Raw genomic sequence first — 27171 nt, 5'->3', positions numbered from 1 at the left:
TGGATCCCATGCTATTATTTTAAAACTTTATCCATAATAAGCCTTTGAGTAAACGCATTATAAAGGAGGTAGTGCTTGAACATGGGCAGGCAGTCATATATGCACAATCTTCTTAGAGTGGAGGTGGATTGAATCTAAGAGTGACATCAGTTGTCATTAGTGACACTTTTTCTTGAAATCTATGTGAACTCCACACAGTGAACACTCTTTTGTTTTATACAAGAGGAACTCTCGTAAAAGGTGGTACTATTTTTACCTTATATATGGCTGCACCAATTAGAAAAATTCAGTAAAGCTGTGCAAATCTCATTGGTTGCTAAGTTTACATTTTTATCAATTCATCTATTCTGAATACTTTGTTATTTTTTCCAGATTGGTCTGTGTAATCACTACCATCACAACAAAACACACAGTTATATTTAAACAGAACAATATATATGGTGTAATGAAAAAAGTTATCCACATGAGAATCTGACAGCAAATACAAAGTGTTCAAATTAATTAGCTGCATAAGTTTTGATCAATTATCTAACTTTACTGAATCCCAATGTTTGCAAAATGAATTAAACTATTAATTATGTTCAGAAATTAATAGAGAAAGTCATGTAGAGGACTTGTACAGGCAAATTTTCTATCCCTATGTATATCTACCTCTACTGAAGCAACTCATTTGTCTCTAGGTTTTAAGCACTTACAGGTTTTCCCTAATTAAGATTTTGTAATGAGTGGATCTTAGGGAGAGAAAATAATTGTTTCAAAAATGGAGCAGCTGTTATGAATTGGGAATGTATCTTATTTGAATAATGATTAATAAAAAAAATTTCATGATGTCAACACACTTGTTTTTCTTGCTTTTTAGGAGCCTAAGTTGCCAAAGGATTACCTTACACAAAAATCTGTTCTTCTCATTTGTTTGTAACTCTGTTGTAACAATTGTTCACCTCACTGCAGTGGCCAACAACCAGGCCTTAGTAGCCACAAATCCTGTAAGTAAACCAAGATTGTGCCCTTGGTTCAAGGGCCTAATGGGAAAGGGGGAACATGGCTGATATATGCATAATGTGTATAATTAAGTACACATATATGTATATTTTCAAGTCTGACATATATGTATATTTTCAAGTCTGACATATATGTATATTTTCAAGTCTGACATATATGTATATTTTCAAGTCTTTATATCTTGGGGAATATTGAGAAATATTTACCTTTCTACATTGGAATATAGCTACATATACTCTACAGAGTATTCCCCCAGAGTATTCTCAGTATTCCCCAAGATATAAAGAGTGAACATAAAAAAGTGTTATAATTTCTTTGCTTCAATTATTTATACATGTACACATATCTTCACTTCATTTTATAGCTGTAGAGTCCTCTCACTATGGCACATAATAGTTTATCACTACATAATATTTATTCAATCCAAATGAAAAACTCAAAGCAATGAACTCTGCGTAATTTGAAAAAATAGTACATGCACATGGAAAATTTAAATAAATTATATTTTTTGTATCAGGCTGACTTTAAAAAGTCAATAAAACCAGGAAAAGAATGAATTGTACACATCCTACATAAGATTAAACTTCATAGCATAACGTTTTAAAAAGAACTACAGTGTTCAGTCTCAATAAACATTTATAAATTGTTGCCTTACAGGCCATATTTTTAAAACATAGTTTAAAATTTACTTATCTAAATGTAAATATTTCGTGTAAGCTATATGCATATTTAAAATAAGTTTAAATTAAAATATCTGCATACATAAACATACATTCAAGTTTTAAAAATTATCTGCTTTTACAATGTTTATGGGATATTTACTATATTTTGTGTGTGTGTGTGTGTGTCTATATAGTGTTTTTTAAAAGAAAAAATTATCTAGTGACTGAAATCAGGAAGGGAAAGAATTTTTACCAAGTGGTTCAATAAACAGTCTCATGTGTGTTTTATGTGTGTTTTTAGGGTAATTTTCAAAATTCTAAAAGTCCCTGCATTGTTTGCACATGTGCATCTGGATTGCTTAATCTTGTATATGTTCCACTCTAAAGTCATTGGATTAGAAAACACACTGGGGTATAATTAGCAACATAAAAATCTGGCTAACGTCCTGCCATTTTAGAGTAAATTTCTGTAAGACAAGGAGATTCAGAGTTTTGTCTTGCAGCTGCAGAGCATGAGATTCTAAATCTCATATTTGTATGCAAAGATGTGTTTAATAAACACATTATAAATTGTCATATATTTTTGTTTTGTCTGTATTACTAATGCCCTGCATAGAAATATTTTTCTGCAGTATGCTCTTAATCTTTTTTATTGTAATGGTTTATCGATTAACTTTTTAAATGAAATCAAGAATTAGAAGCCCAATTAAATATAAATATTTAAAAACTCTTTAGATAAAAAGTTGAAGCTGAAATTTATGATTTCTTTCCATATAGTAGACTATCTCATTTTCACCTTTGAGTGAACTTTAATATAATGCTGTGTTTTACATAAAGGTACATTATTTAAAATTTAATGTTACGTATTCTGCAGATACATTTAATGAATAAATAGGTTTTACAAATATCCTTTAGTTAGGAGGCATTGTATATAATGAAAACAAAATTGGAATGTTCAGGTTGTAGATTTGATTGATGTATAAATAGTAGCAAATCATTTAACTTCTCTGGTACTAAGTTTTTTTATCTATAAAATATATGCCTAATGATAATGTACACCTCATAGGACTACCGTAAGAATTAAATAAACAATATATGTAAAAGTATTTTTAGGCTGACTCCTATGCAGATGCCATTATTACTATTCTGTGATAACCCAATATTAACAATCCAGTGCATTTTTTTTTAAATTTTATTTTTGGTTAAAAAAACTATTTCAAAAATAATGATAATTGTCACTAAACTTTTATTGATTTTCAGACTAGAAACTGGAGCCAATAGGAGTAACAGGTCATGTATTTTTGGGAAAGCTTTAATTGTATTCTCCTGTTTAAGGCAGTAAACTGTCACTCTTACTCTTTTGTGTTTTCTTTACTGTAATTTGAATGTCTCTCTTCCTGCCTCTTTAAAAGTAGAGAAGCAAAAATAGAGACCTCAGGAAAAATGGAAGGGAAAACATAATTTTGTCCTCCTTTTACTTACACAAAGCCCTCAAACCCCCCATTTGGATAGGATAACCTATGGATGTATTAGATTATTATTTAATAAGCATTTGCATGAGGAGCATGTAATATGCAAAACTTTTCAAGTATTTGGGCACTTTTAATGAATTGCTTTTAAAATTACTATTATTTCCAACAGAATGTAACAGTCAAGGGATTCATGATGATGTAAATAAGTGTAAAGTTATTTATGTGTGACATTTTTATACTTATAATTACATAATAACAAAAACACATTCAGAAAATACACATTCACTAAATAAAGTAGATTTAGAAGTTACACTTTTTTCCTGGAAGATATGCCATTATAAATCTTTGGACTCTGTGGCTAAAAACTAAAGGCATCATTACATGAATACGAAGACTGGCATTCCACAAATCCTAATCATTAATGTACAGGATTTTGTGTGTAGGGGAGAAAGTTCCATGTTTCCTGAGCTAAACTAGAGTATTGCTTTACATGTGAATTCATAAACAAGTAAATGTTGTTTTTTTTTTTTTTTTTTTCCTCACAGGTTAGTTGCAAAGTGTCCCAGTTCATTCATCTTTACCTGATGGGCTGTAATTACTTTTGGATGCTCTGTGAAGGCATTTACCTACACACACTCATCGTGGTGGCCGTGTTTGCAGAGAAGCAACATTTAATGTGGTATTATTTTCTTGGCTGGGGTAAGTGTCATTATACATACTTGTTGATTCAATGGATTAAAAAAGCCTTTGGAGGATGCCAGGTTCCTTTGTAATACGAATATACCAATGAGTAATCATTTTTAAAGAATATCAGGTGATTAACTTTTACCTATTATTGTAAATTGCAACATTTTAAGCAAAGTATCACTGACACATCCATTGTTTTCAGTAGTCACAAGTCAATATATAATAGTGTCTTTTTTTTCTATTGAATATGCCAATGAACAGGGTATCTTGGCTGAATATGTAGTGACTAAAACAATAGAAGTAGAATCATAAATTAAAGATTTAGTCTTTGTACCATTCTGAATATTCATTTTTGCCACGTGTAAAATGAGAGCATTGGGTTTAAACATCTTTGAAGTTCTATTCTAAAAATATTTGTTTAAAATATTGTCATTTTATGGTAAGAGTAGAGGGATTAGTAATTGAATAAAGGCATGCAAAAGATTTATTTTTTTCTACACCATCTCCTGATGTGGTATTATTCACAAAGCAAACAGTGATATACTTCTGACATATTAAAAATAACTAGAATAATGCAAAATATGAAGTGCAGAAATGAATTTAACAGGACTAGTTTCCAGAAACAAAACTGAAGTTGTACTTATCTATTATCATCTATCTATCCTATTATCTATCTATCTATCTATCTATCTATCTATCTATCTATCTATCATCTATCTATCTATCATCTCTATTATCTATCTTTCTACCTATCTATCTATCTCTATCATCTATCTAAACCATCATCTATATCTAGAAAGAAATACATATACAGAGGTGTATATATACACATACATGTACACACACAATTTTAGTGTATTCTGATAAACTTTATAAAGCATTGCTTAATTTCATATTTGGAAGAGCTGATTTAGAATATTCAAAGCCTGCCAAATTTTTGGTCCATAAATTAATCACTTTTTTCTTCTTCTTCAAATAATGGCTTCCTAGTAGTAATCTCTCTCATAGTGGAAGTTCTTGTGATTATCAACTTTTTTCCACATCTGATAATGTACCAAATATTGGCCAATTCCATCTCACAGAAAGTACACGAATGCTGAATTTCCTCTAATCCTTGTGGCTTAGGAAACACATCTTAAGAGTTAAGCTCTGAAGTCCACTGATTCAAAATGACTTATGAATTATAGTAGAAGAAAACATACACACATATACACACAAACACAAAAATGTAAATACCTAATACTTTATAATGTGTATTGTTGACTATACAAATAACATTTATTCAACAAATACACAGTGACTAGTTTTTTTGCTCTTAGAGTATCTTTGGATTTTTGTATTTAATTACATAGTTTCAAAATACCATCTGTAGAAAAAATTCCAATTTATTTTCTTTTTCTTTGGTATTACAGGATTTCCACTGATTCCTGCTTGTATACATGCCATTGCTAGAAGCTTATATTACAATGACAAGTAAGAAAATCTCTTTTTATTATTTCTACTGGAACAATGTAAAATAAAAATTTTCAACATAATGTTTTTATGTTTTTTCTAGTTGCTGGATCAGTTCTGATACCCATCTCCTCTACATTATCCATGGCCCAATTTGTGCTGCTTTACTGGTATGTAACAAATTCTCCTTTCCTTATCATTGCTCACATTTCAACTTTATTTCTGAATCATCCGGCCTATGGTATCCTTCAGGGTCCCAGTGGACACAGATGGACATGCATGTTCACAGTGCTTAAATGAATAGCGTTTAGTGAAGGTATCATATCTGATGTATGGGCAGGAAAGGCAAAGGAACTAATTAGCAAGGGATGGTGAGCCATTAGGGACCAACAGTGGAATGCTGTTATCACAGCTAGACCTGAAGAGAGAAGTGTTAGTGTAGTGAAATGAGCACTGGGAGGAGTCACCCACTAATAGATTTGATCTTGAGTAGAGAAAAACAACCACTGCCAAAACCACAGCCTGGCACAATAGAAGCAGCAGAAACAAAGACCCGAATTTATCTTTATTCCCATACTCTTATCTTTTGGTTTTTCCAATTAGCCAGATGCAGCAAATGTCTCAGGGCAAGGAAGTCTGGGCGAAGCTGTTCACAGACATCATCCTCCTGTGGCACAGAGAGGAATAGAGGATGAATCCAGCAGGGGGGTGGGAGGTGACAAACAAGAAAAACAAAATACCTATGCAAATTTTACATTATAATTATTATCAGTTAATGTGAGTGCATGAATTAGACATTTTAGTACGATTGCACGAAAATAGAAGTCACATTCGATGCTTTTATTACACTATTATTATTTTTATTGAAAAAAGATCTTGCTCTGTTACCCAGACTAGAGTGCAGTGGAATGATCACAGCTCACTGTAGCCCCCAACTCCTGGGTTTAAGGGATCCTCCCACCTCAGGCTCTTGAGAAGCTAAGACTACAGGTATACACTACTATGCTTGGATAACTTTTTAAAAAATTTTTTACAGAGACAGGATCTCACTATGCTGCCCAGGCTGGTCTTGAACTCTTGGGCTCCAGTGATCCTTCTGCCATGGCCTCCATAACTGCTGGGATTACAAGTGTATTACATTCTTTGAATGAGAAAGTAAATTAATACAAACTAGCAATCTAGCATGCTTTGTCTCAGAGAGTATTAGAGATCATAATGCAATTACAGTCCTTAGGAGTGGTACTTTAGTTACAGCTGCTATTCATTTTTTTGTTGTTGTTGTTATACTTTTAAGTTCTGGGATACATGTGCAGAACGTGCACGTTTGTTACATAGATATGCATGTGCCATGGTGGTTTGCTGCACCCATCAACCTGTCATCTGGGTTTTAAGCCCCGCATGTATTATGTATTTCTCCTAATGCTATCCCTCCCCCATCACCCCCACCCCCCGACAGGCCCCAGTGTATGATGTTCCCCTCCCTATGTCCATATTTTCTCGTTGTTCAACTCCCACTTATGAGTGAGAACATGCAATGATTGGTTTTCTGTTCCTGTGTTAGTTTGCTGAGAATGATGGTTTCTAGCTTCATCCATGTCCCTGCATAGGACATGAATTCATTCTTTTTATGGCTGCATAGTATTCCATGGTGTATATATGCCACATTTTCTTTATCCAGTCTATCACTGATGGGCATTTGGTTTGGTTTCAAGTCTTTGCTATTGTGAATAGTGCTGCAAGAAAACATAAGTGTACATGTGTCTTTATAGTAGAGTGATTTCTAATCCTTTGGGTATATACCCAATAATGGGATTGCTGGGCCAAATGGTATTTCTGGTTCTAGATCCTTGAGGAATCATCATACTGTCTTCCATAATGGTTGAACTAATTTACACTCCCACCAACATTGTAAAAGTGTTCCTATTTCTCCACATCCTCTCCAGCATCTGTCGTTTCCTGATATTTTAATGATCACCATCCTAACTGGTGTGAGATGGTATCTCATTGTGGTTTTGATTTGCATTTCTCTAAAGACCAGTGATGATTAGCCTTTTTTCATACATTTGTTGGCTGCATAAATGTCTTCCTTTGAGAAGTGCCTGTTCATATCATTCACCCAGTTTTTGATGGGGTTGTTTGTTTATTTCTTGCAAATTTGTTTGAGTTCTTTGTAGATTCTGGATATTAGCCCTTTGTCAGATGGATAGATTGCAAAAAATTTCTCCCATTCTGTAGGTAGCCTGTTCACTCTGGTGATTGTTTTGCTGTGCAGAAGTTCTTTAGTTTAATTAGATCCCATTTGTCAATTTTGGCTTTTGTTGCCATTGCTTTTAGTGTTTTAGTCATGAAATCTTTGTCCATGCTTATGTCCTGAATGGTATTGCCTAGCTTTTCTTCTAGGGTTTTTATGGTTTTAGGTCTTACTTTTAAGTCTTTCATGCATCTTGAGTTAATTTTTGTATAAGGTATAAAGAAGGGGTCCAGTTTCAGTTTTCTACATATGGCTGGCCAGTTTTCCCAACACCATTTATTTAATAGGGAATCCTTTCCCCATTGTTGGTTTTTGTCAGGTTTGTGAAAGATCAGATGGTTGTAGAAGTGTGGTGTTATTTCTAAGGCCTCTGTTCTGTTCCATTGGTCTATATATCTGTTTTGGTACCAGTACCATGCTGTTTTGGCTACTGTAGCCTTGTAGTATGGTTTGAAGTCAGGTAGCGTGATGCCTCCAGCTTTCTTCTTTTTGTTTAGGATTGCTTACTCTTGGCTATACAGGCTCGTTTTTTGGTTCCATATGAAACGTAAAGTAGTTTTTCCTAATTCTGTGAAGAAAGTCAATAGTAGCTTGATGGGGACAGGACTGAATCTATAAATTACTTTGGGTAGTATGGCCATTTTCATGATATTGATTCTTCTATGAGTGAGCATGGAATGTTTTTTCATTTGTTTGTGTCCTCTCCTATTTACTTGAGCAGTGGTTTGTAGTTCTCCTTGAAGAGGTCCTTCACTTCCCTTGTAAGTTGTATTCCTAGATATTTTATTCTCTTTGTAGCATTTGTGAATGAGAGTTGAATAATGATTTAGCTCTCTGTTTGTCTATTATTGTTGTATAGGAATGCTTGTGATTTTTGCACATTGATTTTGTATCCTGAGACTGCTAAAGTTGCTTATCAGCTTAAGGAGTTTTTTGGCTGAGTCGATGGGGTTTTCTAAATATACAGTTATGTCATCTGCAAACAGAGACAATTTGACTTCCTCTCCTCCTATTCAAATACCCTTTATTTACAGCTGTGATTAAGTTATTTATATATGTGCTTGTATATGTATGTGATATTTTTCATGTAAAATTCAAAGCTTCCTCATTCTTATTTTCAGACTCTTTTTAAATACAGATATTCTATTATTTAATTATATTTGCTAGCTGCAGTTTGGTATATGATTGTGTTGGATCACTGTTCAAACCATTCTCAAAATGTATCATTGTTAAGCCATTCTTATAGAATTTATTATGACTTTCATAACATTTTTTGATATACCTTAATGTAGATTATAGTGAAAATTTCAAAGGCAGGGGCACTTGCCTCCCTTCCTTCTACATTCTAAGGGCATGAGTGACATACTGTGTTTAAGTTGTACCCTGAGACTGCCTGGCTTTGCACTGTGTGCACAAAAGAGTCAGCACTGAATCCTGGCTCTACCACAGCTGCCTGTGTATCATCTCAGAGCAAGTTTTCTGTTTTATTTTGTTTTTAACCTCTCTGTGTCTTTGTTTTCTCATCTGTAATGATGGAATAATAAGAATATATACCTCACAGGGTATTATAAGGATTAAATGAGATACTTTCTGTTAAGTGATTTGGCACAGTTAGTGCATAGAATATTGTAAATTCTTGAAAAAATGCCTTCAAAGTTTCCTCACTTGTAGTTTCTGCATGATATCATGCTTCTACTCTGAGGAGAGCTCAAAGAAATTATAATATATCGTTTGGGCTACCCAGGAGATTCCAGAACAAATGCAAGACAATATTTTATTACAAAAGATCTGGCTGCACAGAGGGGTACATGATTCAGACTTCTAAATCAGTAAGGTTCAGGAAGTGAAAGCACCTAGCAAATGCAAAATGTAACATCATCTACACAATCCTTGGAAACTTCTGTTCATGTAAACTTTGAGGAAGAAGAGTAAGGATGAAACACAGGAATATAGCTCATCAAGCTGGTCAGTAAGAAAAGAAGTGAAAATCCACATTATTTGCCTAAAACTTTCCCATCTTGTTGGCCTAAAACAAGATTAGGAACCTATTTTTCTATCCGGATAAATCATTCTGACCTTGTTTAAGCTCCAGAGCTCCTCCTTGGTCCTGGCCAATTCCAACCTCCTCAGAAGAGCCCTAGTAATTGTTCTCATGGTTATCATATGTTTTTGCACAACTTTTATAAATAAGATATTTTAATCACAAGTCATTCCACTCAGACTTCCTCCATCACATTTCCACATGAGCAGGTTGGTACTGGAGTGACTACAGCATTTTTGAGATCCTGTTGAGGGGAAGTTGAGAGATGATACATTTAATTTGGGTTCAGTGACAGATATTTAGGTGACTTCAGTGCATAGTTAAGTGATTGTTTGGGAATGAATTCCAGAAACTGTCCTACAGCCACTGTATAGATTTACCCCAGTTCCTGTTATGACCCAAGCATGGTATTGTGATATGAAAATAGCCTGATGTGCCTACTAGCTACGTAAACTTTATGAGTATGTCAGTTAAAGGTTTCTTCTTTTCTACTGAACTAGTTTTGCTCGAGGGTGGGTGAAATTCAGATATAGTTATTCTAAAATTTAAAATTCTTATTTTTGCTTAAAGTAAATGGAAATATTTACAGAAAATAGAGTAAGATGAGGGGATTATAATTCTCAAAACTATGTTTTGTGGAAAAATAGCATGGAAAATAGCATCCAATTCATTCTAAGACAATTATTTATAAAATTGTCAACTCTAGTTTCTAGTTTCACATTTTAAATCAGACTTGCCATTTGGAGAAGCACTTTGCATTTAAAAATTTTCATCTAATTAGGATCATCTAAATTGCAATGTTTCTGTGTTTTTATAATTTATGATTTAATGTATTAAGATTATAAAATATTCAATTTTAAGCAGATAAAAGAGCATTATTATCTTTTCTTAAAGAGCAATGGATGCTTAGGAAGGGAATATATTAGGATGAGTGGAATAACAGCTGACATGTTGATTTGTCACGTTTCATTCTCACACCTGTTGAAATGGCTTATTCTGCTTTTGTCTTTATCATATTTCTGTGTCTGCAAACATTGCTTTTCATAGATGTGTTTCCATTAGGATTATAGTGAGCCGTATATTTTTGAAGCATATGTTCCATTAAATTTTCTAAAAATAGTAGTAGAATATTTTTGTGTCCAGTTATTTTTATGACACATGTGTCAATTTAGCAAATGCATGCTCTTTGTTAATTCTTTTCTATAATAAATGGGAAACTACTATTTTTTGCAATTTTTAAACTGTGTGGATATAAATTATGTTTGGTGCATAGATTGAAAATTTAAGATTATTAAACAAAGGGCAGATGCCAGAGCTAAGGGTGTGGAAAAAGAAAAGAGAATAGCAATTAGCCCCTATGGAGCTCTTCTGGAATTAATATTCATGATTCTATGGAAGGCAGAAGGAATGGGCATAGAGAAAATGGACCAAAGTAAAAGATATTGACTTGAGTGAAAATAAGAAAGAGATAAACTCTAACTTGGGTGAAAATAAGAAAAAGATAAACTTGTATCATGTGAGAGAAAGAGAAATAAATACGTTTCAGTAGGACCCTGTTTGCTGAGTCACATTAGAGTGTCAAAGGTTTATGTCTCCCATCCAAAGAAACTACTGTCTCTTCGATAAAGTTGTTAAGGCACAAAAATAGTGAATATTATGTCATTGCAGACAGTAATTAACAAGAGGTCTTATAGAATGCCAAATTATTTTAGCTCTAGAATGACTGGGGTTGAATATCAGCTGGTTCAAAGTTCCCTCATAAGTAAAAGAGGATTACAGTGCTACTTTGGAGAGGTGTTGTAAAGATTATTGTTACAAGAAGAAACAGGAAAGTTTTTGGTTTGAAAGATGAAAATGGTTATTACGGTATAATATACATTTAGAAAGTATGTCATATGGACATGATAAAGAGGGGATGCTTTAAAAATTAGCATTTTTCTATAAACAATTATTTTCTTTGATATGAAACTGTTCAAAATCTTTAGTTTTTAGACCACAGATTTTTTTAATTGCACGTGAAAATGAGCTGAGAAAAACTGAAATATTCTTCAACTGAGTATGTTCCACAGTAATTATACTATAATTTAATTTTACTTTTTTAAAACTTGTTTATTAAAATTGATGTACTTGTTAAATTGATAAATCACAATTCCAGAAATATAAATTAATATCTTAGGCAATAATACCCTTTAAAAATATTCTTGTATATTAAAAATATTTTAAGATTTATACAATTAGAGATACTTGAATAATGCTTCTTAATATTAAATATGAAATGATTTTCAGATGCCATTTTATTTCGTTTTTAGGTGAATCTTTTTTTCTTGTTAAATATTGTACGCGTTCTCATCACCAAGTTAAAAGTTACACACCAAGCGGAATCCAATCTCTACATGAAAGCTGTGAGAGCTACTCTTATCTTGGTGCCATTGCTTGGCATTGAATTTGTGCTTATTCCATGGCGACCTGAAGGAAAGATTGCAGAGGAGGTATATGACTACATCATGCACATCCTTATGCACTTCCAGGTATGACATTCTTGATAAGAAGGCAGCTTGAGAAGTTTGGCATTAAATATACATAGAGCTTTTGTTTTACTCCTGACTACTTGTACAGCTATTTGGTTACAAATACATGTATCTTTCCATTTGGATTCAGGTCATTCTATTTTTCTTTTACAGGGTCTTTTGGTCTCTACCATTTTCTGCTTCTTTAATGGAGAGGTATGATAGTTGATTTTATTCCTTCTATTATTTTATATTTACTATCTATCTATCCATGTATTTAAATGAGATAAAATTATAAATTCCCCAGGAACAACCATATTAAATTCTATTTCCATCAGGGAAAGAATCATAGAATCTCTTACCATAGGTTTAACTCTCCTTCTCAAATGCTCAGGTCATATTGGAGTTCAAAGCTAGGGAAAAGTCAACCTCACTTAAAAATATTTCAAAAGCTATTCATCTAATCTTTTGAGATACCTGTGAGTCCCATTAAGTCTGAGCTTTTCCCCAGATACAGTGGTAGGCAATCCCAAATCTCATAGAACATACACTCTAATAGGAAATAAGAAATAGGATCATCTCATTTTCCCTCTTTCTCTTTCTTGCCTGTCTTACAATGTAGCCTATGGAAACAACTTTATGGCAAATACAAAAGGATTTTAAAAATTAAACTCTTGGTTATACAGGGAAGAAATTCAATGAGTTAGGAAATTTAGAAGAGAATGCTCTAATTCATAACATGACCATGTACTCTTCAGTACTTCTAGATTTTTATCCATGCGTTTCCTACTTGGGAAGTTTCAGGCATTTTGAAAACTGGTAATATATTTCTTATGCATACAAATGTGTTATAGCTCAGTAATTTGAGCTCTACTGACTTAGCTCTTTATATGTTTTTAATCTGCTCAACACAATTTAACCTGTGGGAGGATTTTGGCAAAATTGAACAGTTTATGCACTTTGGGAGGCCAAGGCGGGCGGATCACGAGGTCAGGAGATCCAGACCACGGTGAAACCCCGTCTCTACTAAAAAATACAAAAAATTAGCCGGGCGTGGTGGCGGGCGCCTGTAGTCCCAGCTACTCGGAGAGGCTGAAGCAGGAGAATGGCGTGAATCCGGGAGGCGGAGCTTGCAGTGAGCCGAGATTGCACCACTGCACTCCAGCCTGGGCGGACAGAGCAAGACTCCGTCTCAAAAAAAAAAAAAAAAAAAAAGAAATCCAGACAGCAGCTGAGTGAGACACAGACACTTGATAATGTGAAGCTTATCATAAAGCTTCAGATGGGGAACACATGGGACCAGTTGGTATAACCTATGACAACCATTCCTATAAAACAAATGAACATTGGAAATCATGCACACGTCTTGAAAAACTATAACATGTTATTTGCTCTTGCTTAAGTAATATTTTTACTTCCTCATCTTGGCATATAATAAAACTCAATGTTTAGTTTTTAATTAAAATATATTTCAAGTTCAACACATATTTATTTATATTATTACTTATTTTATTTATCTATATTTATTTATTTGTAATGAGGTGTAGAATTGCCACACATTGTAGACTATATTTCATACATTTAAGTGGTACTTCCATAATTCTTCTGCTATAAAGAAGACAAGAGCAACTTTTTCCGAAATCAATGAGAAGCATAGACAGAGAACGCAGTTACAAAAAATAGATAAATCATTTGTTTGATAGTAAAATTCAAATAGATTTTATTATATACTTCTATAAATTTAATGTTATATACACTGAATTAGACAATCCTAAATGCTACTTGTATAGGATGTAATAATTAAATATAGATGAGAGTGATATGGACAACATGCTAAAGAACATGCATGAAATAGGAAGTATCTACAGAAACAGATTTTAATTCTATAAACTAATTTTTAAATATTCAAAACACACTCACTAGTAAAATATTTTGTAATAGGAGGCAGTGTAGAATAAACAGCAATGCATTTAAACACCAAAGATGCTACTTTTCATCTTGGCTGTGATATTTTGGCAAATGCTGGCAAATTTCAGGAGCCTGTGTCTATCTTTCTTAAAGGGAAATTAAAGCAAGTTCTCTACACAGGTCTCAGAAAAATAAATACAAGCTAAGAAAGATAAAGTTTTTAGCACCATGCCCCGCTTCATGAGATTCTCAGTATACTCATTATTTGATTTGTCAAATCACTTATTTTCAAAAATACATGTGCAAACAGGAACATTAATCATTTTGGATCAAAATCCCAAATTGGCTCTTTTATCTAGAAAGAGTGCCCAGGGAATATCTAAAGTAATGCCTAACACTCCTGTTACACTCGATCTGTGTAAACAAAAGGGACACAGAACCTTGATCTTCTGCCATGTCCTAAAATTGAGAAAATTTTGACATTGGAAAATTACAATAATACAAAATCTTTGAGCTAGGCTGTTGCCAAATCTTTCATTTGGCAATATCTGTTCATTTCTAATATCTGTTCTTTTTCTTCATCTCTGGAGATACAATCCCTGTTTGAGTATGATTCATTTCTCTTCTTAAGAAATACTATGATCCCTCCCTTTTTGTCTCAATGCCTCTTACTTTTTCCCACTCTCATAACATGATGAAACAACTGCCAAATTCATTTTGTTCCAACTATGTCATGTACTTCTTAAAATCATTTGCTCAGGCTTAGTTTTCTTCTTATTTTCCACATTAGGTCAAATGCCTGCCTTTAGCTTAATATTTGTGTTTTTTTCTTTTTCTTTTTTTTTTTTTTTGAGACGGAGGAGTCTCGCTCTGTCGCCCAGGCTGGAGTGCTGTGGCGCGATCTCGGCTCACTGCAAGCTCCGCCTCCCGGGTTCACGCCATTCTCCTGCCTCAGCCTCCGGAGTAGCTGGGACTACAGGCGCCCGCCACCGCGCCCGGCTAGTTTTTTGTATTATTAGTAGAGACGGGGTTTCACCGTGGTCTCGATCTCCTGACCTCGTGATCCACCCGCCTCGGCCTCCCAAAGTGCTGGGATTACAGGCGTGAGCCACCGCGCCCGGCCCATTTGTGTTTTTTTCTTTCCCACCTTTTATGTACTTTTTAGCCAACATCTTGCTATTAGCATTTCTCACTAGTTAAATAAATGTGGCTTGACAAGTGCTTGGATTACTTTCATTTTATCCCTAGTGCCCTCAGACAAAAATGTGCACTGTGATCATAAACTAGGGAATCTAGTCATCAGAAGGTTATATTTAACAACACCTGAGGGTAGATATTCCATAAGATGAGCAAAAAGTTTTGTTGAGAACAATTAAACCCAAATTCTTTAATGAGAACTAGGTAGACTTTTTATAAAAGCTTCGCAAATATTTTAAATTGATTCCCATTAAGGAGTGTAAAGTTAGTTCCTTAGTGGGTGTTAATGGGTATATAAGGTTGTAATGTTACATTCTAAACATTTGCCTTACTGCTTATATCATGGTCATGCATAAAACAATAAAAACATTCATATCTTTAATAACACCCAGCTATCTTCCCTTACAATGGACATTTGCTTGTTACTCTTCTCCATTGATTTTTTCTCATTAAAAGTTTATTAAGAGTAGCTGCTTTAATGTCGTATTTAACAGGTGTGATATTGTATTAGAGGAAGCAGAAGAAAAATGTAACATCCTTAGAGCAAATAACATAAACAAACAAGTCTACAAGGCCTGTGGATCTTTAATTAGGTTTATTTTTAACTATAGTAAGACCTCACAGTTCAGGAAATTAGCTTTCTATGGTTTTCCTGATGATTTAGTTGCAAGGACGAAATAGAGTGATGACCTTAATCAAAGTAGATATTTTAAGAGCAAACAGTCATATATTTAAATAGCCATTTTCCCTCCAAATTGAATTTAAGCTTTCCTTTTTAAGACTATAAGTACTAGGCTCACAGCTAAGATATTACTTCCTGTCAGCTTTTTCTCATCCTTTATATAGAATTTTTTATACAAAGCTATATGCCACTTCCCCTCAACCAGAAACTATATTGTTTATGTACTCAACCAATTCAGCATTTAGTAACAAAATGAGGAGAAATTTATGAAACAAAACATAAGGATCAAAAATATTTCTCATCAGATATATCTAGATAATTGGTCAATGGTCATTTTTATTTTGAATCTCTGAACATGTATTTAAAATTCACAATCTGAAGCCATTCAATTTGTAGTTTGCTCATGATCTTGAGGTTGTTATATATGCAGATGTTATTTTTAAATTATCTTAATTTAGATATTTTATATGGAGGATTTAGAATTATATTACTAAATTGAGAGGAAAGTTTAATTTTTGCAAGATAAATAAATTTGTTGCCTTATAAATGCTTTTATTTTCAAAGCATATTTACATGAATATAAATTGTTTTCTTCAGATATGGTTACCATGTATTTTTTAATTGAGCTTGAAAGTCCTAATGTAACTTTTAATACGAAGTTATCTCATTTTAATTATATAATTTTTGAACCATATAGTAGAGCGAAACTAACTGGTAATTTTAATACCTCATTTAATTTTACCTAAATACATTGTTGGCTTTATATTTACTCCTTCTTTTTTTCTACATGAAATGAGACAATAAAACTTTGGGTTTATTTTAAGTGACAGACTATAAGGTACTTTAACAGGAACTCTGAAGTATCCTGTAAGGCTGCAGACATCCTGGAACACCTATTTTCTACAGAATGTTTGTAATTGGAGGAATTGAGGTTTTGTGTGTGTGTGTGTGTGTGTGTGTGTGTGTGTGTGTGTTTTAATCCATCAGACTAGGAAATAACAAGAAAGAAGTAAGCCCTTTTCAAAGATTTAATATTGATTTGTATACATGGATATAGTGAAGAGAAAGTTGAGGAATTCTATATTAGTAGAAAGTTAAACAATTATACATCAGTACGTAGAAAATGAATTGCCAGAAAATTGCTGTGAGATGCTCAGATTCCCTTTGGAAAAGCACTGAAAGAGCCAAAGAGCAATAGAGAGCTTGGGGAAGGCCATTCAAAGCAAACCCACTCTGGGCACATATAGATCGGGTCACAAGGATTTGGCTAACACATTCATAACCTAGAAGCAGGCTGCTCCAAGCCAGTGTGCTCATTCATCAGACCTGGAAAAGTCCTCCAGGTACTTGAGCTAGAGATGTATTTAAATATTCTCATTTGTGCCCATTGACTGACAATGAAGAAAATTCACTCTCGTGCCTTACATTCCATTATGACCAATATTTTACTGTATAGGACCCACCTACCCCTGATCTCTAGCTTCAAACAGAGGGGAAGGAAGTCATTAAACTGCAAATTTATTCAGCAGAAGAGGATTCAAATATATAAAAATGGAGTGGTTACATTCCTAAATTTATTTTTCACAATATTCACCAGATTTATCATTATTTGTTCAACACTTTTCTTTCTTCTATGTAGTAAGCTCCATGAAGACAAATATCATGCTCCCTTTTTTAGAATGTAGCACAATTTCTGGCATATGGGAATCACTCAAAAACAAAGGTTGCTGCTACTGCCCTGCTGCTGCTGCTGATGATTTGTATTATTCGTATCCTAACTTCTTTTCTTTTGTATATCTTTCTCTTATCCTTCACGAATTGTCTTCTCATTCTATTAATGAAGACATTAATATAAAACTCGATGTTGTACATGAAATCTTGTAAATGGGGGTCCGGATTACCTATTTGTTTGGCAACAGTAAATACATGTGCATTATAAAAGCTTTGAAGACAAAACATGCCATGAAAAATATTAATGGAACGTAAAGTACAATGTAATTGTAATACATTTCCTAATGTGAAGATAGTACACTTAATTTTTTAAATTAAGTAAGAAAATGAGGCTATATTATTCACTAATTAACATAACTTTTTTTTTAAAAAAGCTCTTCTCCAAGACCTATTTAATTGTGCTTCAAAAACAGTGTCTTCATTTCAATTAATGGGTTGTTCTTGTTCTTTCTGTTTCTTTTTGACTGATAGGTTCAAGCAATTCTGAGAAGAAACTGGAATCAATACAAAATCCAATTTGGAAACAGCTTCTCCAACTCAGAAGCTCTTCGTAGTGCATCTTACACAGTGTCAACAATCAGTGATGGTCCAGGTTATAGTCATGACTGTCCTAGTGAACACTTAAATGGAAAAAGCATCCATGATATTGAAAATGTTCTCTTAAAACCAGAAAATTTATATAATTAAAATAGAAGGATGGTTGTCTCACTGTTTTGTGCTACTCCTAACTCAAGGACTTGGACCCATGACTCTATAGCCAGAAGACTTCAATATTAAATGACTTTTTGAATGTCATAAAGAAAAGCCTCACATGAAATTAGTAGTGTGTTGATAGGAGTGTAACATCCAGCTCTATGTGGGAAAAAAGAAATCCTGGTTTGTAATGTTTGTCAGTAAATACTCCCACTATGCCTGATGTGATGCTACTAACGTGACATCACCAAGTGTGTAATTGGAGAAAAGCACAGTCAACTTTTCTGAGCTGGTGTAAGCCAGCTCCAGCATACCATTGCATGAATTCACAAACAAATGACTGTAAAAGTAAATATACATGTTGGGCATGATTCTACCCTTATTGCCCCAAGAGACCTAGCTAAGGCCTATAAACATGAAGAGAAAATTAGCTTTTAGTTTTAAAACTCTTTATCCCATCTTGATTGGGGCAGTTGACATTTTTTTGCCCAGAGAGTGCTGTAGTCCTTTTTGTAACTACCCTCTCAAATGGACAATACCAGCAGTGAATTATCCCTGCTGGCTTTCTTTTCTCTATGAAAAGCAACTGAGTACAATTGTTATGATCTACTCATTTGCTGACACATCAGTTATATCTTGTGGCATATCCACTGTGGAAACTTGATGAACAGGATGTATAATATGCAATCCTACTTCTATATCATTAGGAAAACATCTTAGTTGATGCTACAAAACACCTTGTCAACTTCTTCCTGTCTTACCACACAGTGGGAGGGAATTTGTACCTGTAAATATAAATTTTGTCCCTTCCATTTCTACTGTATAAACAAATTAGCAATCATTTTATATAAAGAAAATCAATGAAGGATTTCTTATTTTCTTGGAATTTTGTAAAAAGAAATTGTGAAAAATGAGCGTGTAAATACTCCATTATTTTATTTTATAGTCTCAAATCAAATACATACAACCTACGTAATTTTTAAAGCAAATATATAATGCAACAATGTGTGTATGTTAATATCTGATACTGTATCTGGGCTGATTTTTTAAATAAAATAGAGTCTGGAATTCTATATTTGGTAAATATTTTAAAGACAACCAGATGCCAGCATCAGAAGTCTGTTTGAGAACTAAGAGAACAGAAACATCTATCATAAGATATATTTATTTTAAAAACACAAGGTCACTATTTTATTGAATATATTTGTTTTGATAACTCATACCTTAATAATAGGTGTGTTTGACATATTTCTTTTTTCATTTTGACAATGAACTCACATTCTAATCCAGAAATTTTAAACAACTACTGTGAAAGATACACAGCTTTGGAAATGTCCCAGGTTATTCAAGAAATATAAAAAACTAGAAGGATACAATATATACCATATACAATGCTTTAATATTTTAATAGAGCTACTGTATATAATACAAATCAGGGAAATACTTGAATATATCACGAGAAAAAATTATTGTCAGATCTTATTGAATTATTGTCACACCTTATTAAATAAAGACAGAAGAAAACCTTGCTAATGAATTAAAGTGAAATATGTATGGGATTCAGTTTCTCTAATGTTATTTTCTGCTGAAATCTCTAAAGAATAAGAACGACTTCAATTAGTAAAAGTCAGTTTTGGGAAAAGTCATGAGTATCTGTTTTTTAAGTATGTCAATCTGATTAAAATGGATGAAACTAATGAATTACTCATCATAAGTTGTTTCTTAAGCTGTCAATATGTCAATAGATGGTGAGTTCAGAACTTATTTCAAATTGCTAAGACAAATTATCTAAATTCGTAAGAATTAACATATAGAATGGTCTGGTCAGTACATTTATAATTTATCTATGCATGAAAAAGTATCGTTTTGTTTTAAACATGAATTTCATAGCAAGCTGCCATAGAAAAGAACGCAGGCTGTTCTGGACCTTCAACTGCCTAAATTATACAAAAATTCATTTTAATAAACTCAATTATTAGCTATTTATTATTCAAAGACCCATATTTAAATCCTTTGCTGACCATGTTGACATATATCAGCCTTCTTCTAGACAAACTGTCAAGTCTCAACCATCTTGACAGTAGAAGTGACAGTAACAAATGTTGAATGATCAGAGATTATATTAAAATGAACATGTAATTTTCAAGTATTTTTGTTGTGCTTTTATAATATTAATTCTCGATCAGATTTATTTTATAGCCAGGGTTTGTCTGTTGTAGAGTCTTGAGGCGTAGCAGTCATTCATGATTAATCACTGTTAGTTCTGTACCCATATATTTTTAGAATAGTTTTAAATGTTAGATTTCTCAAAAGCTGAATGCTACTTAATATCTTTGTATCATACTCATAAAGCAAAGTAAATCTGACACTTTTCTAAAGCAAACTTCTTTGCTGTCAAAAAAATAAATTTGGGGAATTTCTAGCTTTTAAAATGTAGATCTGCATTTTACTGTGATTACTTGGGAAAGTCATATTTTAATTTTCTAAATTTCTAATTTGTCATTTTCTTTCCTAAAGTTAATTTCCAATGCATTTATTCATAAAATATTCATTCTGGAATGCAGTGTTTGTTTAAATGTAATCCAATGTATATAGAATTAGTGGTGGCTGTAGTGCTGTATTTATTGCTTATACATTTTTTTAAATGTGAACTTACTTTTAATTTTCTCTTGGTTTTAATCTGCTAGTAGAAACCACTAGTTATCTGTAAAAATATATTCAAGATATTCTGATCAATTGTAACAATTTATGTTATGCCTACTTAGAGTATATCTCTATTTTTTGATTGTATGAAAATATCAAAGTTATGAGTTAAAGTTTATTTTCATTGATATTTACTAGAGTGCCAAATAATCTAATTTATAAACATAATTCTTACAGTAATCAATGGGATACTTCTCAAAATTAACAAATCTCTTAACAAAATATCTCTTTTGCCCTCTTTAGAGTCTTCAGTAAACCAGTAAATGAATTCAATAAACCAATTAAGAAAAAGTCATGATTTGTTTTTCAAACTAAAAAAATCCAAATATACTACAATGGATGCACACTCCTTCTTATGCGGAAAGAAGAAAAAGGATGTCCCAAAATAAGAAAATGTTCAGAAATTCATCTCCTTTACTATATTTCATTTTGTAGTTTTGTTTAAATATTAGAAAGAAAAATAAGTATTTAGAGGTAATTTTCAAAGAGGGCATATTCATGGCTCTCACGCAAATATAAAATGAAAATGTTTCAAAGATTTTGTTTAACTCATTAATTAATGAAAGAACAAGTAAGATGTTACAAAAATTCAAAGGAGAATTCAAAATATCACACTTATATGAGAATATTAAAAATGCTGAAATAAATTTATAAATAAGTGCAAAACCACTCTATCCTTAGGGCAATAATCAGTTGCATTCCACTTAATAACTAATTTTTATTTTTATGATCAAGAATAATGTACATCATTATCTGTTTTCTGGGAAAAAATGCCCATTTAAAACACTTGTGTTTTTTTCTTATAATCTCTCCTCCTTGTGATTATACTAATCTCAAAGAAAGAATATTCTTGATTAGAAATATTGCTAGTTTCATCAGGTTTGGCCTATTGTTGAGATAGGTACATGAGAGTGTTAATTACAATATAGACCTCCCCAAGTTGGTTTTACAAATCTAGTACCATAGTGCACTTTTTAACAGCTTCATTGAGATATACTTCACATATCATATAATACTTCATATTCAAACCAGTTTTTAGTATATTGGTAGAGTATATTTTAATACATCCATAGAGACATGCTACCATCACCAATTTCATTATATTTTTATAATCTTGAGAAGAAACAGTGTATCCTTTAGCCATCACTTCTCTATCCCTCTATCTCTACTTTCATTCCAGCTATAAACACTGCTAATTTACATTCTGTCTCAATATTGATTTCCCTATTCTAGACTTTCATATGATTGTAATCATATAGTATGTGACCTTTTGTGACTAAATGATTTCACTTATGTTTTTAAAATTCATTCATGTTTTGGCATGTATCAATGTTTCCTTTTATTCCATTGGGTGAACATACCACATTTTATTTATTCATTTGTCTGTTGATGGATATGTTTGTTTTGCTTTTACCTTTTGGTTATTATAAATAATATACCTATAAACATTTGTTTGCAAGTTTTTGTTTGCACAAAAGTTTTCATTTCTTTTCAGGACATTTGCAAAACAGCCAGATCACTTTACATTCCCACCAGCAGTGTATGAAGGGTTCTGAATTCTCTATTTTTCTCAACACTTGTTATTACTTGTCTTTTTTATTTTAGACATCCTAATGGATGTGAAATGGTACCTTGTAGTTTAATTTTCATTTCTCCGATGGTTAAAGATGTCAAGCATCTATTGGCCATGTGTAATCTTTTTTGGAGGAATATCTATTCAGATTCTTGGTCCATTATTAATTTGGTTGTCTTTTTATTATTGATATATATATATATATATAGTCTCACACACTCACACACACATATCTGCAAATATATATGTGTAGGTCTCTTTTCAGATAATTTGCAAATACTTTCTCCCATTTTGTGAATTGTCTTGTCCCTTTCTTAATTGTGTCCTTTGATGCGTAAAAGGTAACAATTATTTATTAAGTACATGTTTTTCTTTTGTTGCTCATGCTTTTAGTGTCACATCTAAGAATCCTTAGCCAAATTCAAAATCATGAAGATTTTCTCCTATAAAATCTTCTAAGAAATTTATAGAAAATTATAGGTCATGATCCATTTTGAGTTAATTTTTGTACGTGGTGTGAGGTAAGGGTCTAGCTTCATATATTTTTGAATGTGGCTATTTGTTCTAGGATCATTTGTTGAAAAGACCATTTTCCCCATTGAAAGGTCTTGGCATCCTTATCAAAAAGCAATCAGCATAGATTCATGGGTTTATTTTAAAACTCTATTTCATATATATATATATACACACATATATATATATACATATATATATATACACATATATATATATACATATATATATATATATGTCTATCCTTGTGCTGAAACCACACTGTCATTACCTTTGTTTGTAGTGAGTTTGAAATCAGAAAGTATGAATTCTTCTATTTTATTCTTCTTTTTCACAATTGTTTTTGCTGTTCTGGATCTCTTGGAGAATATACTAAATATATACTATAGTATATATACTATAAATATAAATATATAATATAAATATATATTTAGTAGAGACAGGATTTCACCATGTTGGCCAGGCTGGTCTTGAACTGCTGGCCTTCACTGATCCATCAGCCTTGGCCTCCAAAAGTGCTGAGATTTGTGTAGTTTTGATATTAGAGTAATACTGACTTCTTAGGAAGTTATGGAAAGTAGTCCCTTCTCTTCCAGGTTTGCAAGAATTTGTGAATAACTGGTATTAATTCTTCTTTAATAAATTCAGTGGTGAAGCTATCTAGGCCATAGCCAGATGTAGGTAGTTGTCTAGTTATTGATTTGATCTTTACTTAATATAGATCAATTCAGATTGTCTATTTCTTCTTGAGCCAGTTTCAGTAGTTTGTTTTCTTCTCGAAATTTGTCCATTTCATCTAATTTATCTAATTTGTTAACTATAAAGTACTGAGCAACCACTATGGTTACAAATTTAACTTCTGCCTGGAAGTTTTAAAACGGAATATTGAATTGGATTTTTGAAAGCCTATATTATTTGCTATCTTTGACAGTAATAAACTATGCACAAGAAGTCTCACAGATTTCATCTGCTATGTCTATAAATTTGAATATATTTCTCTTTTCTCAAAGTCCCTAAAATTTGTTGTAATCTGTAGCATTCCTGAAATTGACTTTCCTTATCACCTATAAGGCTGGGACGTGCAGCCAGTTACCAGGTGATTTAGATACCAGGCCAGTTTTCCTGGGAAAGCATTATGGGCATTGGCTCCATAAAATAGCCAAACTTTGTTCCCTAATATGAGCATAATTTGATGACCATTATTCTGATATATGACACTCCACGTAAGTCCTTTAGTGTATAATCCATTTGTCCTATTATATACTGGTAGAAAGAAGGTACATTCTTACTGGACTTATGCAATTAACTATATTATCATGAAAAGTAAGGATATTTAATATGTTTTTTCCCCTAAAATTCTGAGGATAAGTTAGAATCTACTATTGTTTCTAAATGTATTGTTTCACTTTAAAAGCAATACTTATAAAATTATTGTGGATTAGAGATCTTAAGATGAGACAGAAGAGTTTGAGCTATATATCCAGTAAGTAGAATATGAAAACAAAATCAACATTTCACACAAGTAACACAATAAAATTGCCCTCATCAGTTGTTTCAGTCTTATGAAATTAATTATTGTTCAACTGGATCTCAGATTAGCAATCTCATGAAGCCATCTCCTGTGGAACCAAAAAACCAGATACCAGAGAAAAAATGCTCTCAAAATCCTGGTTCACTCCACTTATATGGAAAGTGCAAGCACGTACTCATGCATCTGTTTTTTCACATGACAACAGTTTGAAGTGCCTTGTAAATTTTTTTCCCTAGGGCTTGTGTGTTTATCCTTCAGTATTAAAGACAAAAGTCTTGTCTATAGCTTATAGCAGAGCATCAGGGAAAGCATCAGTGTAAAACAAAATGATTAGATATAATATGTGTATGACAGAAATCACAATGTCTGTGGTTAATATATTAGTGAAAATTTTCAAAAGTAAAAGTGCTAATGCAGGTTCATAATAAGAATAATAATGCAACTGTGAAGAAAATGTAGTTGTTCCTGTAGGAAGAAAAACAACAAATCCATTTTTTAAAAATAGACAAAATGAAATACTCATTGAGCTATAACATAATAATCTTGAGATGTATTTTTGTACAAAGAACATTAAGCAAAGTGATGCAGTAAGTTTGGCATAAGACCTAAGTATTATCTTTAGTTTTCTAAACCTTCATGACTAAGTCTGTCTCAGTTGAGAACCACTGGTGTAGAACAGGGTCTATGCCCTCTTAGGAACCCTGGCTGCACAGTAGTGATGGCAGTGGCAGCCTGTCTGGAGTAGCCTCTGCTAAGATGCTGGCTGCAGCCGGGGCTGCGGTTTCCTTGAAGCCGATGGCAGCCAGGAACAGGCAGGAGACCTGCCCCCTACTGAGTAGGCAGGGCAGGATTCCTGTGCCCCTGGGCGCAGCTGCAGCTGCCCAGCCACGGCTCCAGACCTGGTATCCCTACACTCTCAGGGGCTTGGGGAGTCCCCTTCCCCCACAGGCTTGTAAGTGCCTGCTCCCACTCCCTGGCCTGTCCCCACTCCCAGTGCCAACTCCAAAGTGGAGCAGAGTTGTGGCCAAACCTGGGTGCTGTCACAATCTGGGAGGGTGTACATGCACGCAGGGCTGCGCTGACACACCAGCCCCCTGCCACCTCTGCCCCTTCTGGACTTTGGGTGCCAACAAGCATGAGAGGGAGGCAGAGGTGGGGCTGAGCTCAAACCCGATTGTGAACTGCACATGTGAGAGATCTAGTTTGTCAGTTCTTTATGAGAATCTAACTAATATCTGATGATCTAAGTTGAAATAGTTTCATCCCTTCATCCAGAAACCATCCCCTACCCAGCCCCTGAAAAAACTGTCTTCCACAAAACTAGTCCCTGGTGCCAAAAAGGTTGGGGACCACTAGTGTAATAGATACTAGATTCAAATTAAAGAAGTAAGACTGTAGCCAAACAATGTTTTAAATAATAACTGAAATGATGACTGATAACATTTTATTGTTGTCTAATCTCATCAGGCAAAGCACTGCCAGAACAGTGATAACTATAGGAAAACTTGGCAATTTTTTTTATCAGTGTTTCCTCCAAGATTAAAATATATTATGGAAATAGAGTGCAATGATAAACTTCTAAGGACTTTCCATAAAGCAAACAATTAGGCTGGAGTGCAGTGGCACAATCTTGGCTCACTGCAACCTCCACCACCCGGGTTCAAGTGATTCTCCTGCCTCAGCCTCCCGAGTAGCTGAGATTACAGGCATGCACCGCCACACATGGCTAATTTTTGTATTTTCAGTAGAGACGGGGTTTCACCATGTTGCCAGGCTAGTCTCGAACCCCTGACCTCAGGTGATCTGCCCGCCTCGGCCTCCCAAGTTGCTGGGATTACAGGCGTGAACCACCATGCCCGGCCTCTTGGATATTTTTTATCAGGTGAAAGAATACATTTTTGCAATTTCCAGGGCACTCTGGCAAATGTCAATAGTAGTTTTAAGTGTAAAATATGTCTTGAAATTTTATTTTGCTTTTTGTATATATATAAAATCAGATTTTTAGAAAGGCAAAAATTTTAAAAAGATATCAAAGGAAATTTGGACATTTAAGATATGCTTATGGGAGCCTGAGAAACAATATTTGTTTACCTATTTAATCAAAGAAACAGTACATATTTTAAAATGAAGTACCTGGTAACACATTTTTAAAAACATTTTAGTCTCTTCATAATTGGGGAAATTTTGTGGTTATTTTTATGGTTTTGTTATTGTTTTTGTTTGATCAAAGATATAAGCAATGTAGACCTAAAGTATAAAACATTAATTTGATAAGACTTGAAATATATTCTGTCTAGGCAGATTACACGGAAATTAAAGAATATATTGTTTCAATATATTGAATATATTCAGTAAACCAAGGAATCAACCATGAGGGCAAACAAGATTGCGCAAACTGCTAACATTTTAACATATTCCATGGCTTCTTTGTAGACAGGTCTTATAAACTAATGGAAATAAAAGTTATTTTACAAGTTTTGTTCTTCATTATGTTCTTTTTCTGTACAAACTAGTAATTTAGAAGAGATCTCAGAAAACCCAGGAGGTAATAACCAATTTTATATTA

At 33.2% G+C, this 27171-nt stretch overlaps 1 protein-coding gene across 2 annotated transcripts in view; it reads left to right on the top strand.

Annotated features, from left to right (window-relative positions):
• Positions 1–21279, top strand: part of CALCRL (calcitonin receptor like receptor) — a 109969-nt gene extending 88690 nt beyond the window's left edge. For both annotated transcript variants that reach the window (XM_055289960.2, XM_055289959.2), the window contains 7 exons: positions 860–986; positions 3682–3835; positions 5236–5296; positions 5379–5445; positions 11877–12095; positions 12249–12290; positions 18064–21279. In XM_055289960.2, coding sequence (XP_055145935.1) covers positions 860–986; positions 3682–3835; positions 5236–5296; positions 5379–5445; positions 11877–12095; positions 12249–12290; positions 18064–18279 — 886 coding nt within the window. In that variant the 3' untranslated portion in view covers positions 18280–21279. The remainder of the gene's footprint in view (positions 1–859; positions 987–3681; positions 3836–5235; positions 5297–5378; positions 5446–11876; positions 12096–12248; positions 12291–18063) is intronic.
• The last annotated feature ends 5892 nt before the right edge of the window (positions 21280–27171 follow it).

This window comes from Symphalangus syndactylus, chromosome 8 (genome assembly GCF_028878055.3).
Source record: "Symphalangus syndactylus isolate Jambi chromosome 8, NHGRI_mSymSyn1-v2.1_pri, whole genome shotgun sequence".
Lineage (NCBI taxonomy): Eukaryota > Metazoa > Chordata > Mammalia > Primates > Hylobatidae > Symphalangus > Symphalangus syndactylus.
This window is presented reverse-complemented; position numbering and strand designations above follow the sequence as displayed.